General features: G+C 49.7%; 1 protein-coding gene across 3 annotated transcripts in view; it reads left to right on the forward strand.

Moving 5' to 3' along the window:
* The window catches only part of VPS13D (vacuolar protein sorting 13 homolog D), a 61,371-nt gene that overhangs the window by 13,969 nt on the left and 29,581 nt on the right, over positions 1–17,821 (forward strand). For 2 of the 3 annotated variants that reach the window (XM_039367519.1, XM_039367518.1), the window contains exons 20-46: positions 198–346; positions 1,121–2,164; positions 2,812–2,902; positions 3,137–3,263; positions 3,933–4,113; positions 4,349–4,531; positions 5,338–5,548; positions 6,003–6,213; positions 6,778–6,949; positions 7,454–7,560; positions 7,701–7,910; positions 8,663–8,928; positions 9,101–9,234; positions 9,977–10,132; positions 10,405–10,624; positions 10,735–10,809; positions 11,311–11,517; positions 11,956–12,045; positions 12,322–12,462; positions 12,989–13,114; positions 13,611–13,685; positions 14,334–14,439; positions 14,792–14,944; positions 15,178–15,313; positions 15,917–15,964; positions 16,510–16,660; positions 17,252–17,462. In XM_039367519.1, the coding sequence (XP_039223453.1) occupies positions 198–346; positions 1,121–2,164; positions 2,812–2,902; positions 3,137–3,263; positions 3,933–4,113; positions 4,349–4,531; positions 5,338–5,548; positions 6,003–6,213; positions 6,778–6,949; positions 7,454–7,560; positions 7,701–7,910; positions 8,663–8,928; positions 9,101–9,234; positions 9,977–10,132; positions 10,405–10,624; positions 10,735–10,809; positions 11,311–11,517; positions 11,956–12,045; positions 12,322–12,462; positions 12,989–13,114; positions 13,611–13,685; positions 14,334–14,439; positions 14,792–14,944; positions 15,178–15,313; positions 15,917–15,964; positions 16,510–16,660; positions 17,252–17,462 (4,981 nt within the window). The remainder of the gene's footprint in view (positions 1–197; positions 347–1,120; positions 2,165–2,811; positions 2,903–3,136; positions 3,264–3,932; positions 4,114–4,348; positions 4,532–5,337; positions 5,549–6,002; positions 6,214–6,777; positions 6,950–7,453; positions 7,561–7,700; positions 7,911–8,662; positions 8,929–9,100; positions 9,235–9,976; positions 10,133–10,404; positions 10,625–10,734; positions 10,810–11,310; positions 11,518–11,955; positions 12,046–12,321; positions 12,463–12,988; positions 13,115–13,610; positions 13,686–14,333; positions 14,440–14,791; positions 14,945–15,177; positions 15,314–15,916; positions 15,965–16,509; positions 16,661–17,251; positions 17,463–17,821) is intronic. The other variant, XM_039367520.1, reaches the window with a different exon arrangement.

The following is a 17,821-nucleotide window of genomic DNA, read 5'->3' on the forward strand; positions in this document are numbered from 1 at the left end:
TAAATTTCAAACAGGGTTTGTCAGTCTGGCCCACTTTTAAGATACGTGTCAGTGAGAATGGTTTGTCATCCAGGTAGAGTGAGTTAGGGCAAGTGGATTTGTTTAATGTTGAGGGTCCTTGGTGCTCTCTGAGCTTGGTGGATTCCTTGCAGACGTTTCATTCCCGTTTCATTCAGGCGAGTCCCCTTCCGTTTCAGCTTTCCACATCCTGAACAACGCCACCATCCAGTTCATCCTGGAAAAGATCCCCATTGAGTGCGGCGCGGAGCTGGCCTTCTCTCTGAGCGACGATGTCAACATTGCGAGCCTGATGAGAATCGAGGGGAAGTTTGTCAACCCTCTGCAGGTAAAACACACCTGCAGGGTCTTTCCTTTCTCTGCACCTCCGCTCCCGACCGCGAGGAACCGTCGGCCTGAGGAAGCAGCTAAGCTGGATATTTCTTCCCAGAAGTGACCCTGAGAAAGAACTTAGAAAGAACAGAATTGAGCCAGTTGGCTTGGGGCTCCACTGGGGGAGGGGAAATCAGTCCAATGGAGGGGGCTGATTGAGTAATAACAGATCCCATTCCCCCCCTGCCCTCCCCATGTGTCTTTGGATGCAAGGTTTGATTTTAACTTTTTACGTTTCAGTTAAGATGTAACTGTAAGCCACCCAGAGTGGTAAGGTGGGTGGGCAATAAATTCTACCAATAAATCAATTGTATAAATGAAAAAAAAATTATAAGTAAGTTTTATAAATAAACAAGCCCCCTATTCTAGCAGGAAACCCTATCCGATTTCAAACAAATGGCCGTCCAGTCTCTTCTTAAAAGTCTCCAGTGTTGGAGCATTCACAGCTTCTGGTGGCAAGTTGTTCCACTGGTAACTTGTCCTTCCTGTCAGGGAATTTCTCGTTAATTCCCTCCTGGATGAGTTTCCATCCGTTGCTCCTTGTCCTGCCTTCAGGTGCTTTGGAGAATAAGTGGGACCCCCTCTTCTTTCTGGCAGCCCCTCAGATATTGGCATAGCAACTTTAAGGAGGGTGGTGGCCTTCCATGGTTTATAAACATGAAATATATATATATCAAATAGTCCATAAAATTTGAACTGATTATGTGGTATTAATTTGCAAACCACGCAGGTGATTTTAGCCAAGCACGTCTTCGAGCAACTGATGCAGACGCTGGACAACCTTGTCTGCAATGAGGACTTGACCAAGCCACCGTCCAGCTTCCCGTCGCCCGCCTACTCCAGCTTGGGTTCCCCTTCCGCCTCGCTTCGGAGCCTAAGCGCCGATTTCTCCCTCGGCCGAAAGGAAAACGGCTTCTTCACCCACTCCAGCTTCTCCACCGCCCAATCTCTGCCGCCAGTCAAGGGAGCGGCCCAAACTTTCACGCAGCTCCAAGCCACGTTCCACATCGCCCAGCTCCAGGTTCAGCTGAGTGGCGACCTTACCCTGGGAGCCCAAGGCCTGGTCAGCTTAACCTTTCAGGATTTCGACGTGGAGTTCTCCAAGGACCATCCCCAGACCTTGTCCATCCAGATCGCCTTGCGTTCTCTGCTGATGGAGGATCTCCTGGAGAAGAACCCGGATTCCCTGTACAGGAACCTCATGGTCTCCCACGGGGCCCCCAAACCTTCCCACTTGGCGCACAAGGAGTATCTCTCTCAGTCCTGCCCGCTGGTCTCCAACGTGGAGTACCCGGAGATGCCACGTTCTCTCCCCTCTCACATGGAGGAGGCCCCCAACGTCTTCCAGTTCTACCAGCGGCCTTCGTGCGCCTCTCAGCCCAAGCACAGAGAGGACGCCGAGACGGGCTGTCCCATGACCCCACCGCCGTCCCCCACGGCCAAAGAGTTGAGCGCCCCCACCGGGAAGAGCGACTTTGACGACTCCTTGGTGCACGTCAACGTTCTCCTGGTGGACAAGAAACACCCGGAGTTCGCCTCGCGCTACGGCAAGACCCACCGCAGCGTGGACATCGACTTCAACTGCCTGGACGTCCTGATCACTCTGCAAACCTGGGTGGTGATCCTGGATTTCTTTGGGATCGGGTCCACGGCCGAGAATCACGGGCTGAAGGTGCAGAGCGGAGAGGCCCAGCAGGCGACGAAATCGGAAATAAATCCCTTGCCGGACAACGAGGTGCCAGAGGAGTCTGTAAACGCCAAACTGGATCTGAAGGTACAGAGAGACGTTACCCCACGCCGTGGTTGATTTCATAAAGGCAGGCAGTCCTCGGCTGTAATGGCCACAGTTGAGTTGGGGTGGCTAAGGGAGACATTTGTTAAGGGAGTCTTGCCCCCTTTTACAACCTTACTTGCCACCCTTGTTAAGTTGTCAAAAGTAGTTCCCCGGTTGTGAAGTGAATCTGGATTCTCCGTTGACTTTGCTGGGTGGGAGGGGACACTGCGACCGTCATAAATGCGAGTCAGTCGCCAAGCGGCTGAGTTTTGATCACGTGACCCTGGGGATGCATGACCCCAGGGACATTGTGACTGTCATAAATGCGAGTCAGTCGCCAAGCAGCCAAGCTTTGATCACGTGACCCTGGGGATGCATGGCCCCGGGACACTGCCACACTGTCATCAATGTGAGTCAGTTGCCAAGCGTCCGAATGTAAATCACGTGACCATGGGGGTGATGCAACGGTCGTAAGTGTGAAAAACTGGTCCCAAGTCCCTTTTTTTCAGTGACGTTGCAACTTCGAACAGTCACTAAGTGAGGCTGTGGTTAATCAAGGGTCATCTGTACTAGGCTGGCAATATCTTGAAGAAAGGGGATGATGGGTGTGATGGTTGTTGTACCAGTGGTGCTGTCTGCCCGAACAGGTCCATTCTCTGTCCATGGTGCTGAACAAGGCAACCAACGAACTGGCCAAAGCGAACGTCTCCAAACTTGTCACTCACCTGGAAACGGCAGGTGAGTCTCGGTTACCTGCAGGGTGTGTGTTTGTGTCCCAGTCATCCTTGGGGGGGGGGGTTGTGTTCCAGTTTTCAAAGTCCTTCCTATCCCGTAAAAAATTCCTCTCCTTGAACCACACCGTCTTGGTGAACGGAGCCAAAGACTGTTTTTTAGTCAACAAATCACAGTTCGGCCAACCGCGATGGGTTTCAAGGGTGGGTGGGGCTGACCCAGGCCCTCTTGTCCTCGCAGAAGGCGACCTGACCTTTCGGGGAAGCATCGGAAGTTTCTCCTTAAGCGACCTGACCTCCCACGGGGAGCTTTACCGAGAGCGCTTCACCACCAGCGGCCAAGAGGCCCTCATCTTTCACGTCCTCAGGTAGGAGACGGAATCACCTTCTCTACCTGGGACTGAGCGGGGTTTTGTGCCAGGATCCCATTTTGGCTAACAAACGAATTGGAGGGGGGGGGAAAGGGGGAGACTCTTTCCTCCCTCCCTCCCTCCCTCCTTTTGTTCCTTCTCTCCCTTCCTTCCTTCCTTCCCTTTCTTCCCTTCCTTCCTCCCAACTCCTTCCTTTCTTCCCTCTCTCTTTCCTTCCTTCCCTCTCTTTCCTTTCTTCCCTCCCATCTCCTTCCTTCCCTCTCCTTCCTTCCTTTCCTCCCATCTCCTTCCTTCCCTCTCCTTCCTTCATTCCCTCCATCCCTATTTTCTTCCTTCCCTCCCATCTCCTTCCTTCCTTCCTTCCTTCCTTCCTTCCTTCCTTCCTTCCTTCCCATCTCCTTCCTTCCTTCCTTCCTCCCTCTAATCCACTCACCCCATTCATCTCCTACTCCGCTTCCTGAGCTTAGCATGGTTTCCCAAGACTTTCTTTGCGCCCCCTTTTCCTCCTTCTGAAAGCAGGGATAAAAATATTGACAAGGCGACTTCGGATTTCTCGGCCTTCGCCTTGCTAAAGGCCCGGAATCCGCTCTGTTTTGACCAAAGATCCAGCCTAAGCCCTATTTGGTTAAAAAGAGAGCCTGTTGGTTGTCTCCTTTTCCCCCCCAGGTATGGCCGGCCGGACTTGTCCCTTCAGAGAGAGTGTGACATGCGTGTCAGCCTGCGGATGGCTTCGGTGCAGTACGTTCACACCCAGCGCTTCCAAGCTGAGGTCATCTCCTTCATCCAGCATTTTACACAACTGCAGGATGTCCTGGGCCGTCAGAGGGCAGCCGTTGAAGGACAAACGGTGTGTAGCACAAGGAGTTGCCTTGAATGAGTCTGGCTAGGGAGGGAGGGAGGGAGGAAGGAAGGAAGGAAGGAAAGAAAGAAGAAGGGAAGGAAGGGAAAGGAAGGAAAGAAAGAAAAGCACCTTTGGGACAACCACAACCTGGATGACAGAATCTACATAGTCTTCTCTCCTTGAGATACTTTTGAAAATCACCCATGACCTTCTTTTTAAAACCTGTCCTTCCTTCCTCCAGGTGAGGGACCAGGCCCAACAAGCAGCCAGGATTCTTCTGGACATCGAAGCGGGAGCTCCTGTGCTCCTTATTCCCGAAAGCTCCAGATCCAGCCACCTTATCGTAGCCAACCTGGGAAAACTAAAAATCAAGAACCGCTTCCTCGTGGCGGGCAGTTCCGCTACCTTCTCGCTCCAAGATAAGGTCAGCCTCCCGCAGTTGAGCTCCTTCCGTTTCTCAAAAGCGTTGCGCCTCTTTTGGGAAAAGCGTTAAAAACCACGACCGTGTAACTTTTCCCCATGTTGACCTTCTTCTCTTTGGAGGATTCGATTTTGCAGGGCAAAGTCTGCAGGGATCCTGTTTTTTAGGAGGTATTTTACAGATCTGTCTGGGCGCAGGGTGCTTTGAGCTGAGTACTTTGGGGGGAATTTTGCAGCTTTCTTGAATTGCTTCCGAAACGGGCAAGCGTCTAAAAGCAACGTCCCTTGGGACTGCTGTTTCTTGAGTTATATTTTTTAGAATTCCACAGACAGAATGTTTGGAATTGAGAAGTTAGGATTCCTACAAAAGTTAGAATTCCAAAAAGCTGCAGAATTTTTTTTTTTTTTTTTTTTAAAAAGCTAGTTTTAGAGTTTGGTTTGCTGTGTCCATGTGCTGTGCAAAACGTATTTTACAAATAATAAATGGAAAAGTTTCATTCCAAATGAATGCTATTCAGCCGCCCGTGTATTTCTTGATTTCCAAGTAGAATTTTTTATGAGATGAGTTGTTCTTGGAAAAGGTTCCCGCTAAAGGAAACCAGTTCGGAAGCAAATTCTTCTTCTCTTGAGCATAATTCTATTCTGCTATCATTTAGCTGCCATTCAGAGCCGCTGACCCTTACAATAAATGGAAATACTTCATGGATTTATTGATTTGAGTGGACTGGGACAGGACTGCAGAACGGCCTTGCTGTGAAGACTTAATTTTAAAAAGCAAACTTGCTAATTTATACCGTCCCTTTTAATTAGGACCCTGTTCTGCTTTCCTCACCGCTGGGGACCCCAAAGCATAACGCGAAGAAAACTCCGAGTGGCGAGAAGGCGCCCCGTTTCTCTGACGGTTTGCACACACAAGAGTCCTCTTCCGTGCCAATTCTCAGCAGTCAGAAAAATGAGCACACCCCGGAAATTGAGGCAAAACAGACCCCTTCCTCTCCTTTCTCCTCGGTGGATAATCCTGGTAAGTAAGAGGGCTGCTACTCCAGAGACTCTCGTTCCTCCTTCTCTCTGTTGGATGAATTCTGGGTGGGTCCTGTTAATGATGAATACAGATAGTCCTCAGCAAACTCTCTGTGGGGTCCTTGGGGCTGTCTGAGCTGGGTGGCTTTCTTGCGGACGTTTCATGACCCAGCTAGGTAACATCATCAGTGCTAGAAGGGAGGAGGGTTTGTGGACAAGAAGAGGTGGACTGTGGGATCCTTGCTCCTCTCTCTGTTATATTTTTATACCTGTGTTGAACCCCGGAGCTTACCTGTTTCCTGAGAAAGGTTAGCTCTCCACACGCCCAATAAAATGGGTCCCTCTTGATGATTCATATCCAGTACATACGACCTGGTTATATCGGGATGTTTTCCCATAATTCTGAGCTCTTTCCTGCCGAGAAAAATTAACCCTGCGAGGTTGCTCTTTTGCAGAGGGACACGCCTGCCTCCTGGACTGCATCATGGTCGACCTGCAGGACATGGACATCTTCGCTGCCGAAAGGTGTTCCCGCGAATATTCCCAGCCCGTGAAAGACGCTTCGGTGGATTTGACCTTCCCGTCTTTCGTCATCAGGCAGACGGGAGGCAGCCTCTTAACGGAGCCCTTTCGGCTGAAATTGCAAGTGGAGAGGAACCTGGACAGGTGAGTTCGGGCCTGGAGGCCTTTCACGGAGTCTCTGGTCTGCTTCCGGGGTGGGGCTTGGGGACAGTTCCGGAATGGAGTGATGTGGAATATGAAATGAGTGGAATGGAATGGAATAGGAATAAATGAATAGAATAGAATTAGAATTAGAACAGAACAGAATAGAATAGGAATAGGAATAAATGAATAGAATGGAATGGAATGGAATAGAATAGAATAGAATAGAATAGAATAGAATAGAATAGGGGATAGATATGAATAGAATATGGATAGAAAATTAGAATAGAATATGGAAATAATGGAATGGGATAGGATAGGATAGGGTAGAATAGAATAGAAATAGAATAGAAATAGGAATAGAATAGAATAGAAATAGAAATAGGAATAGAATAGAATAGAATAGAATAGAATAGAATAGAATAGAATAGAATAGAATAGAATAGAATAGAATAGAATTTCTGCTCAGCAGCAGAAATTTCCGGGCTCCATTGAGGTCCTAAGTTGAGGACTGCCTGTGGTTCCCTTGGGTTGTCCGATGATAGCCGATCTGTTCTTCTCCTACAGGGAGATCAGCCACGCCGTGCCGGATATCTGCGTCCACGGCATTGTCTCGTCAGTCCACTGTTCCCTGGACCTGAACAAATACAAGCTGATTCGAGGCCTCCTGGAGGACAATCTGGGGGAGCCGGTGGAAGAGTTCATACGGCCCTACGACCTGCAGGACCCCAGGATACACGTGAGATGGGTGTTGGTTGTGTCACCTGCTGTTAATATGTCATCGTTAGTCCATGGAGACCTTTAAAAGAAATCCCGTTTTTTTTAACGTTCAGCCCCCTGTCATCCCCGGTGAAAGGAAGTAGCCTGTTCCTGTGTTAGTTCTTCATTTATTTCCTTCTTTCCTCCCTCTCTCTCTCTTCTTCTTCCTTCTCTCCCTCCCTCTCTCCCCTTCTCTTCTTCCTTCTCTCCTTCCTCCTTCTCCCTCCCTCTCTCCTTCCTTCTTTTCCTCTCTCCTTTCCTTCCTCTTCTGCCTTCTCTCCTTCCTCCTCTCTCTCTATCCCTTTTCCTGCCTTCTCTCCTCCCTCCCTCCCTCATATAAAACCTATAAAAGCAAACTTGAGGGGTGCCTAATAGGCCAGATGGACTGTGGGGTTGGGATTGTTCCCCATCTGGAATTCGGCAAAGCCGGTAAATATCCGTGCAAAAGTTTTACGTCAGAGTTGAGCGTTTTTCTTTCCTTCAGACGGTGCTGAGTGGCGAGGTCTACACCAGTCTGTCCTTCCTCATTGACATGGTCAACGTGAGTCTGGAGCTGACCAGCCCCCAGGCTAAGCAAGGCTCACTGGCCAGGTACCGTCCCTTAATCAAGATAACAATTATTAAAATTGTTAAAAGGATTATTAGTAAGGTTCATCAAGGTAGTTACTGAGAAAATATCTCTCTCTCTCTCTCTCTCCCCTTCTCTCCTTCTCTCCTTCCAATTTGTTTAGGTTTGACTTTAAAAAATCAAAGCTGCTCTTTCAGAGTTTCTCCAATCAAACCAGATCCATCAACCTGGTCTCCCATTCCATGATGGCGTTTGACACGCGATACGCTGGGCTGAGGCCTCCTTCCGCCACGCCCAACGTCTTCAGCTGCATTTTCCAGCCTTCGAAAAACAGCAGTTCTCAAGGAGCCATCCAGATTGAGCTGCATTACAGGTAAAGGAAGCCTCACGTCACTTTTTCCCAGAAGGCCCCAGCGGAGCCCAGAAGCCTGGAGTTGGAAGGGTCCTCCGTGCTCTTCTGAACAATTAATTAAAAGTGAGAGCAATTAATCAGTTGAACCATTTGCCTCCAGATGTTGTGGCTGCTCCAACACTGATAATTTTTAAGAAGAGTCTGGACAGCCCTTTGTCCGGAATGGTCTAGGGTCTCCTGCCTCAGCAGGGGGCTGGACTAGAAGATCTCCAAGGCCCCTTCCAACTCTTGTTATTCTGAGAGGCGTAGAGGGAAGAGGGAGCCCACAACTCACTCTGGATTCCAGCTCTTCAGCACTTGAAATCTAGAGACACTGTGTGGGAGAAATCTATTTAAATACAATTTTAACATTTGACATTTCAGCTGGAAAAGTTTCACTGTGGCTTAAAGTACTAACCATCTTTAATGAAGAGGGAGGGAGGAAGAAGGAAGAAAAGGAAGGAAGGAAAGAGAAGAAGAAATGAAAGAGGAGGGAGGGAGGAAGGAAGGAAGGAAGGAAGGAAGGAAGGAAGGAAGGAAGGAAGGAAGGAAGGAAGGAGAAGTGAAGGACAAGGGGGGAGGGAGGGAGAGAGGAAGGGAGAGGGAAGGAGATGGAGAAATGAAAGAGAAAGGAAGGAAGGAAGGAAGGAGCTTATTATTGTTGGGTTAAGAAATTGGCCAGTCTTCAAGTAAGACCGTTGGGATCAACCAGCCTCTTCCTTCCTCCCTTTTAGATCTACAAAGGAGTCCTCCTCCTTCACGGTCGTCCTGAACAACCTCCGTGTCTTTCTCATCTTCGACTGGCTGGTGCTGGTCCACGACTTCCTTCAGACCCCCAGCGACCCCAAAAGGCCATCCAACCCGCCTCCCTCTCGCCAACGTAGCCTCGGTGGCGAACCGGCGGTCATTCCCAAAGCGGTCAAGTGCGGGATAGTCACCAAGCGTTCTTCTCTCCAGATCTCCACCGAGAAACAGCTGGAGGTCAAGATCAATGTGACCGGTAAGAGAGATTTCTGCGGGAACTTCAGTCGCTCAGCGAAGGGTCGTTAAGTCCAGGGCTTCCTCTGTTAAATACGTTCAGTGGAAAGGAAGACCTGTAAAGGCAGGAGGCCTGATCAGGAGGGAGGCCACCTCTTCCCGGTGAATCCTCCAATAATTCAGCTGCCCTTCAGATACGGAGTTCGTGGTGGTGGAAGACATGACCTGCACGGACACCAACGCGGTGATTCTGAAGGGGACGACCGTCCTGACCTATAAGCCCAAACTGGTGGACCATCCTTTCTCCGGAAGCCTGTCGGGCATCGAGGTAAGAGCCCTGGGTTGAATAGAGTAGAGTAGAGTAGAGTAGAGTAGAGTATATAGAGTACAGTAGAGTAAAGTAGAGTAGAATAGAATAGAATAGAATGGAATAGAATAGAATAGAATAGAATGCAGAATGGAATGGAATGGAATGGAATGGAATAGAATAGAATAGAATAGAATAGAATAGAATAGAATAGAATAGAATAGAATAGAATAGAATGCAGAATGGAATAGAATAGAATAGAATAGAATGCAGAATGGAATAGAATAGAATAGAATAGAATAGAATAGAATAGAATAGAATAGAATAGAATATGGAATGGAGAATAGGATAGGATAGGATAGGATAGAATAGAATATGGAAAGGAATAGAATAGAATAGAAGAATTAGAATAGAATTAGAATAGAATAGAATAGAATAGAATAGAATAGAATAGAATAGAATAGAATAATAACTTTATTGTCACTTGAAAAGTACACTAATCAGAACACATCAAAATGAGATTTCCTTGCATACAGCTCTCAAGGGGTAACCACCTCCAATATATACTGCATAAACATGACCCAAAAAATAATAATTATCATGCAAATACCTACATACACACACCTGCACGCGCACACACACACACACACACACACACACACAGACAGGGTTTCCAGGTTGCCGCCTCCTCCTCCCCCCAGTCCTCCTTCAGGTAAGGCAGCCTCCAAGGGTCTACCCTACAGAACGAATTCTGCTCCTCCAGGTGTTCTCCTGCCGGCTGGGCAACGAGCAGGAAACGGCCCTCTCCATCCTCGATCCAGCCCTGATCCAGGTCGAACTGGTGGGGAACTCTTCCTATCCAAACGGATCGGGTCTGTTGGATGCTTTCAACGGGGGAGACTTCCCTCCCCTTCTAGAGGTAGGTTCTTTTCCCCCCCGCTCCCCAAAAGTGTTTCCCGCTTGGAATAAGGTGTTGTCTCAAACTCCAGATGTTTCCAGCACGCACAGAATATCCCTTTTCATACTCCTTTGTCATACTCCAATTTTCATACTCCCTTTTCGTACTTCAATTTTCATACTCCTTTTTCGTACTTCAATTTTCATACAATTCGGGGGAAGACAACCTGCCTTGGCAGAACTTCTGGCCGTCCGCTCGATGCTCAAATGGGTCTTTTCTTCTCATGGCTGCAGATCCAGTTGCAAACCCTGGACATTCGACTCTCTTACAACGACGTCCAGCTCTTCCTGGCGATCGCCAAGTCCATTTCTAAGCAGACCAGCGGGGGGCTACCGAGCCCTCCTGCCGCCGTGGACCCTTCGGCTCCTACGGGCGCCTCTGGTGTAAATGAGGTCTCGGGAACCGCCGCAGAACGAACCGAGACCGCTAAGCGGCTGCTGGATCCGGTTCTGGGTAGGAACACAATTTTCAAATTGGGGTCGACTTCCCTGCCTCCGCACCCCATACTACGTGCTGCTACTTACTACACGTTGCAGCCTCAACACCTCCATGTTTCTTTCCAGAGGTGCAGCTGGCCCGCCTGCAGGAACTGGGATTCAGCCTGGATGACTGTCGCAAGGCTCTCCTGGATTGTCAAGGTGTGTGTCATTTTTGTTGTTGTTTTTGTTTTTTTTTTAAATAAAAACGCACAATCAATTGCAACCAGAATACCGTTCGAAGTCGCCAGGGCGCTGAAAAAAGCGGCGGACGACCGTTTTTCACATTGGCCACCTTTGCAGCGTCCCCCGCAGTCACACGATCGAAATTCAGAGGCTCGGAAACTGGCGTGGACTTAGGACAGTTGCAGGGCCTTGAGGTGACGTGACCCCCTTTTGCGACCAGATTCACTTAACAGCCGGGTTTACTGACTTATCCTCAACCGCGGTGATTCACATAATAATCCTGGCAAGCAGGATTTGCAAAATGAGGCCAAACCAACGTCTGACTTAACAACAGAAATTTTGGGCCCTGTTCTGGTCATAAGTGGAGGACACACACACATACACACACACACACACACCGTGTGTGTGAAATAAGCCAACTGACAACGCCACTGATTCCATCTCTCTTTCTCTCCGTCTCCTGCTTGATGGGGTCAGGTCAGCTGAAGAAAGCGGCCAGTTGGCTGTTCAAGAACGCCGAGCCTCTGAAACGCTCCGGGTTCGATTCCAGCAGTCCCGACGGGCAGAACTCCAGGGCTCTCCGACTCATCTCCGGAGTGGAAGTCAAAGCTGAAAGCATCTGCATTTGTTTTATCGACGACTGCATGGACTGTGACGTTCCTCTGGCCGAGCTGACCTTTTCCCGTAAGCCTTTAGAGTACAAAATAAGAGAATAAACGAGTCGGAAGGGACCTCAGAGGTCTTCTAGTCCAACCCTTTGCTCGGGCAGGAAAAACTAGTACCCTTTCAGACAGGTGGCTGTGCAGTCTCTTCTTGAAAACCTCCCAAGAGACGGAGTACCCACCAGTTCCGGTGGCAAGCAGTTCCCCTGGTTAATTGTCCTCACTGTCAAGGAAGTGTCTCTTTAATTCCAGTTTGCTTCTCTCCTTGATCAGTTTCCATCCATTTCTATGTTTATTGAGGTCAGTTCCTAAAAATGTCTTGCTATGAATAGCCGCGCAAGCTTAAAGTCATAGAAACATAAAAGAAAGAAAATATAGAATCACGATTGGCATTTATTTTCTGTTTTCTTTTGGAGAGGTTTCAAAGTGTCGGAACCGATTAATCGTTCTTTCCCGACAGGTCTGAACTTCCTTCAGCACTTGAGAGCCAGCCCGGAAGGCTACGCCCATTTTACGCTCTCCGGCGACTATTACAACCGCGAACTCTCCGGTGAGTGTCTGTCTGCCGCCACTGCAGCTGGTCCCCGACTTCGTTTAGTGGCCGAAATGTCTTTTTTTTTTTTTCTTCCACCCAATTCTTGGAGACCGCCCGGTTAAGTCCCTGCCCTTTTCTAGGGGTTTTTTTGGGGGGAATTCGTTTGCCGTTGCCTCCTTCCTAGGGCTGAGAGAACGTGGCCAGCCCCAGGTCATCCGCCTGGGACGATTGGGACTCCCAGGCTCTCCGCAGGGGAGAACGGCAGCACCGTAATTTCCGTTTTTCTCCAAGGCTGGGAACCGTTCGTGGAGCCTTGGCCCTGCTCCGTCTTTTGGCAGTGCCAGCCGGCCAGCCGCCTCCACCCGTCCCGGCTGAAGCTGGAAGTGAAGGCGAAGCACCGTCTGGACGTCAACGTCACCTCCAGGCTTCTTGGTAGGGGGTTGGGGGGGAGCCCCCTTTCCTGATGGGGCTGAGAGAAGGGCCTGGAGCAGCTCTCCCAGCTGTGGGGCAGGGGCCCTCCCCTCCCTCCCTCCCTCCCTTTCTTTCTTGCCTCCTTCTTTTCCGCCTTCCTTTCTTTTCTCCTTCCTTGCTTCCCTCCCTCCCTCCCATCCTTCTCTCCCTCTTCCTTCCTTTCCTTCCTCCCTCCTTCCTTCTTTCCTCCCTCCCTCTCTTCCTTCCCTCCTTTTTTCCTCCTTTCTTTTTTCCTTCCTTTCCTCCCTCCCTCTTCCTTTCTTTCCTCCTTCCTTTCCTCCCTCCCTCTCTTCCTTCCCTCCTTTTTTCCTCCTTTCTTTTTTCCTTCCTTCCTTTCCTCCCTCCCTCTTCCTTCCTTTCTTTCCTCCTTTCTCCCTCACTCTTCCTTCTCCCTCCCTCCCTTCCTTTCCCTCCTTCCTTCCTTTCCTCCCTTTTTCTTTATCCCTCCCTCCTCCCTCCCTTCATGGCTTTTTGTCTCCTTCCCCAGAGCAATATGCCAGCACCAAGCAGTCCTGGATGGCCGATTACTGCAGCCAGGAGATAGAAGCCCCGGAGCTTGAATCGGAAGAGTGGGGGGCTGGCTCTTCGGTGGATCCCCCTTCCTTTAGGCAAGGTCTGATTCCCCTCCCTCCACCCCCCACGTTGCCTTGATGCCTGCACAGCATGGGTGTCGCAGCCTTCACCACCATGCTTAGGACCCCTTCTCCTCTCCACAGACGTCGTTCCCCCCCTTCTGCCGAATCCCCCCCTGAGGGCTCCCCACGAGGCAGCCCGGCTTGACTCTCGTCTCCTCTCCCTCTGCTGCTTCTTCAGACACCAATTTTCCCTTTCACTTCTCCCTGGGGCTTTTCTAAGTTAGGGGTGTTCGGTGCCCAGGACCCCCTGGGTCTGCCCAGCCCTCCTCTGGGCTTTGCCGTTTCAAGGTCGCAGCTCAGCCTCCGTAAAAATGGCTGCTCTTCAGCTTCCGGTGTCTCTCGGGGTCCTTAAGCCAGGCACGGCGTTGATTCAGTGCCGAAGCCCCCTCCGTATGGGGGCCGAGGGCTTCTGCGCCCCCCCCCACGCAATCTTTCCACCCTTTTCTCGCTAACACCGTCTTTCCTGTCTGCTAGGCCTTCCTCTTGCCTACCTTAGAACTAGGAGCACAGCCAGTCTGACTAACCTAGAGCACCAGATGTATGCTGGAGGTACCGTATTTGCAGAGTCCAGACGCTTTCCTCTTTTCCTTGTTTTCAGGCCTCTTTTTTTTTCTGACAGATATTAACAAAAAAAAAAATATGGCGTTCCAATTTTCTTTCTAAAAAAAAAAATGTCTTGATTACATTGGCTATTTCAGAAAGCTTGGCTCAGGTGTTGTACCTGGCTTTCGGCATGATGTTTTGGGTTTGTGTTTTATGCCTCCCTTCCCTTTCCTTTCCCTTTCCTTCCCTTCCCTTCCTTTCCCTTTCCTTTCCTCTCCTTTCCTTCCCTTCCCTTTCCTTTCCTCTCCTTTCCTTTCCTCTCCTTTCCTTCCCTTTCCTTTCTTCTCCTTTCCTTTCCTTTCCTCTCCTCCCCTTCCCTTCCCTTCCCTTCCCTTCCCCCTTTTCTCTTCCTCCTTCCCTTCCCTTCCCAATATCTGGGTGGGCTTTTAGGGGGCACACCAGCCCAAGCCATTGAGACTTGGGAAGGGGTCTGCTTGTCCCATAAAGGGAAAAAGACCCCCCCCTTCTCTTGCGGGGAAGACATTCCTGACCCAGGCGAAAGAGGCTGAGCCCTGTGAGTTAGGCCAGCGCTTCCCTCCCTCACTCGCTCTTCCTTCTTTCTTTCTTTCTTTCCTTCCTTCCTTCCTTCCGCAGCTGAAATGAAGGCGCCTAAGCGGAGGCAGCCCTTTGTGCCCTTCGCTCTGCGGAATCACACCGGTTGCACTCTCTGGTTTGCCACGATGACCACCACCCCGACTCGGTAAGAAAGCAGGGGTGGTGGTGGGGGGTCCTCAATCACTTTTTTTCAGTGTGTTGTAACTTTGAATAGGTCACTAAGAGAACCGTTTTAAGTCAAGGACTGCCGGTATTCATTTGACGAATTACAATAATAATAAAATGGGAAGGGACCTTGGAGGTCATCTAGCCCAACCCCCTTGAACTACTCAAGACAGCGAATATATCCAACACACTGTCCTCCTCCTCCTCCTCCTCCTCCTCCTCCTGTTTTCCCCCCTGTGAAGCAAACTGAGATTAACCGGCTGAAGGTCACTCAGCTGGCTTTCCTCGCGAAGGCAGGACTCGAACTCACCGTCTCGATTCTCGCTTTCCAGAGCGGCCCTCCTGCACAGCGGGAGCCCCCCGGTCCTGCCAGAAGAAAACAAGACCTTTCTGGACGAAGCCCACAAAGTCAGCGAGTGGCGGGAGGTCCTCGCGGGAGAAGAGGTCCCCTTCGCCTTCGAAGCCAAGGGGAAACTGAGGCACAGGTAGGGCAGGAGGGGGGGGGGAAGGAAAAACTAGCTGTTCTCTTATTGAACATCATTTTATTACACGTTTTGTACTTTATTCAACATTTTATTTGGTGTTGTAATCTAGAAAAGACGTAATAATTTTATTTTCCTGGTTTGGGATGTCCGTTTGGGCCTGTCTGTCTCATAAATACCGTTCCGTGGGTCTTAAATGTAAATTGATTTATTTTTAACCCACCCACCCCACCCAGGCATACCCACGATCTGAGAATTCACCAGCTGCAAGTAAGAGTCAACGGCTGGGAGGCCGTCAGTCCTGTGTCCGTTGACAAAGTGGGAATATTTTTCCGGTATGCGGCTCCCGATAAAAGCAATTCTTCCTCCACGGTGAGTCCAACCTTGAGTACTTTATTCTTTTCAGGAAAACGGTTTACGTTTAGCACTAAACACAAAACTCTTAATTATAAAACATAACAACCTGACTCTGAAACCGGAGGCGGGGTTGGACTAGAAGACCTCACGATCCCTTCCAGCTCTGTTATTCTGGAACATTAAAACCCAAACGTTACAACGCACATATTTTTTGTGTGTTACTGTTTTTTCCAATCATCCAGCCCACCTAGCGTAATTTCATTTTTTTTCTGTCTTGTACAAAAAGTCCAGCTTCCAGTCACGATTAAAGAATAATCAAATACGTCAATCTTGCCATCTTAGCAACTTCCGTCATTTTCACTATCTACTTTTTCAAGAATTCAGTTTGCGCGTGTGTGTATGGGGAGGGGAGAATCTGGACTATTTCCCTTGAGATAGTGGCTAAATAATCCACACCCCGAACACCTGTTTGTTTGTTTTTTTCCAGAGAAAGATTGTGCTCCATGAGCAAACTGGCAAGTTCCCCAAGTGGTCATTTTGTGTGTGTCCGTGTCTCTGTGTGTGTATGTTGTGCGCAGGTGCCAGCGTCTAACATTAACTCGCTCTTTCTTCACCTAGGTTGGCAGCCCAATTAGTAGAACCAACATCATCCATCCACAGGTTTATGTGAGTTGAAATTCCCCTCCTCCCTCCATCCTCCAAGTTCTTGTTAGCCGTGTTGGATTGTTGGATTTGTTTGAACCACAATGGCTGTAACAAACCAGATGTAGGAGAAGGAGTGGCAGAACCTGAGGGCGGAGTCAAAAGAGGGACCAGCCTAGAATCCTTACGTCGTCACAAGCGGAGTCCAACTTCCAGTCTAATTCCTAGCAGGGGCAAAGGGTTAGCTGAGAAGCTGGCTGTCCATCAGGAACAATAAACCAGTTCAATGGATTGAAAGTCGTAAAACAGGGCAAAGTTCACTTCCCAAATTTTTCACTTAGCAACAGTAAGTTCTAGGCTCAATTGTGGTCGTAGGTCAAGGACTACCTGGGTTTAATTGACCTTCAGGCCCAAACATTTGCTCGTTTAACAAACCGGGAAATCATTGGCCCCTAAAAGTCTGTGCAAGTGGTTGTGGTATTTGTGTGCCTTGGCCTCCACCCTATCTGTAAAATCGATTCCATTTCTTTCTTTCTTTAAAATATATGTGTGCGTATGTTTTTTCACAGTTCTCTTCATTGCCTCCCGTTCGCGTGGTCTTTGCGGTGACCATGGAGGGCAGCGCCCGGAAGGTTATAACGGTCCGTTCTGCCTTGATTGTGAAAAACAAACTTGAGATGCCAATGGAGCTGAGGCTGGACAGTCCTTCAGCCCCGGACAGTAAGTGCTTCAGAGTTTCCCAAGTGACGACACAAACCCTTTTCAATCCGAATAAGAGCTGGGAGGGACCCCGGGGGTTTTTCTAGCTCCAAGCAGGAGACCCTAGGCCATTCCAGACGAGAGGCTATCCAGTCTCTTCTTTAAAAACCTCCAGTGAGGGAGTAGCCACAACTTCTGGAGGCGAGCAGTTCCACTGACGGATTATTAACCATTATTATGAATCATCGTTAATCATAATCATTACTAATTCTAGCCGCGATGATGTTCCCTAGCTGGGTCGTGAAATGTCTACAAGAAAGCAAGCCCACAGAGCACCAAGGATCCCACAGTACTTCCTCCTCCTTCTCCTCCTCCTTTCTAGCACTGATGATGTTACCTAGTTGGGTTATGAAATGTTTGCAAGAAAACAGCCCAGTTCAGAGCATCAAGGACACCACAGTCGTCCTCCTCCTCCTCTCCACAAACCCCCTCCCTTCTAGCCCTGATGATGTTGCCTAGCTGGGTCCTGAAACGTCTGCAAGGAAGCCGCCTAGCCCAGAGAGCACCCTGGACCCAACCCACGATAACCCTGCTCTTTCCACCTTGGTGCAGAACCCGTGGTGCTCCCGGCGGTGATGCCCGGCGACTCCTTTGCCGTCCCCCTGCACCTGACCTCCTGGCGCCTCCAGGCCAGGCCCAAGGGCACCGGCGTCTTCTTCTGCAAGTCTCCCATCCACTGGACCAACGTCCAGAAGGCTTCAGAGGTCTGCAGCAGCAAGCGGGAGTGTCACTCCATGGAGCTGGACAACAGCCGGTTCTTCAGGTGAGCCCCCCCCCTCGCCCTCTTTTCCTGCCACCGACGCTCAGATGCAGAGAAGCTGACTCGGGGGACGGTGTGTGTGTGTATGTGTGTGTCTTTGGCTTTGAGCCCCGAGATGTGTCCCTGCCGACACAAGGGAGAAGGACACATGAGCTGGGAGTGGAGGTCAAGCTCCACAGAGGAAGAACGAGGAAAAAGACTTTTTTGCATAGCGAGAAGCTAAAAAAACGAGGCAATACTCACTTCACAGATCTTTTTCCCTTAGCAACACAAATTTGGCAACCGTAACTCTTGCCTGCATTTGACGGGGAGTGTTCCTAGGAGCCTCGGAAGAGGCGGGGATTTCTCGCTCTCTAAATTGT

Source organism: Crotalus tigris, unplaced genomic scaffold (assembly GCF_016545835.1).
Source record: "Crotalus tigris isolate CLP2741 ecotype Arizona unplaced genomic scaffold, ASM1654583v1 scf7180000020588.15403103151:6194809, whole genome shotgun sequence".
NCBI lineage: Eukaryota > Metazoa > Chordata > Lepidosauria > Squamata > Viperidae > Crotalus > Crotalus tigris.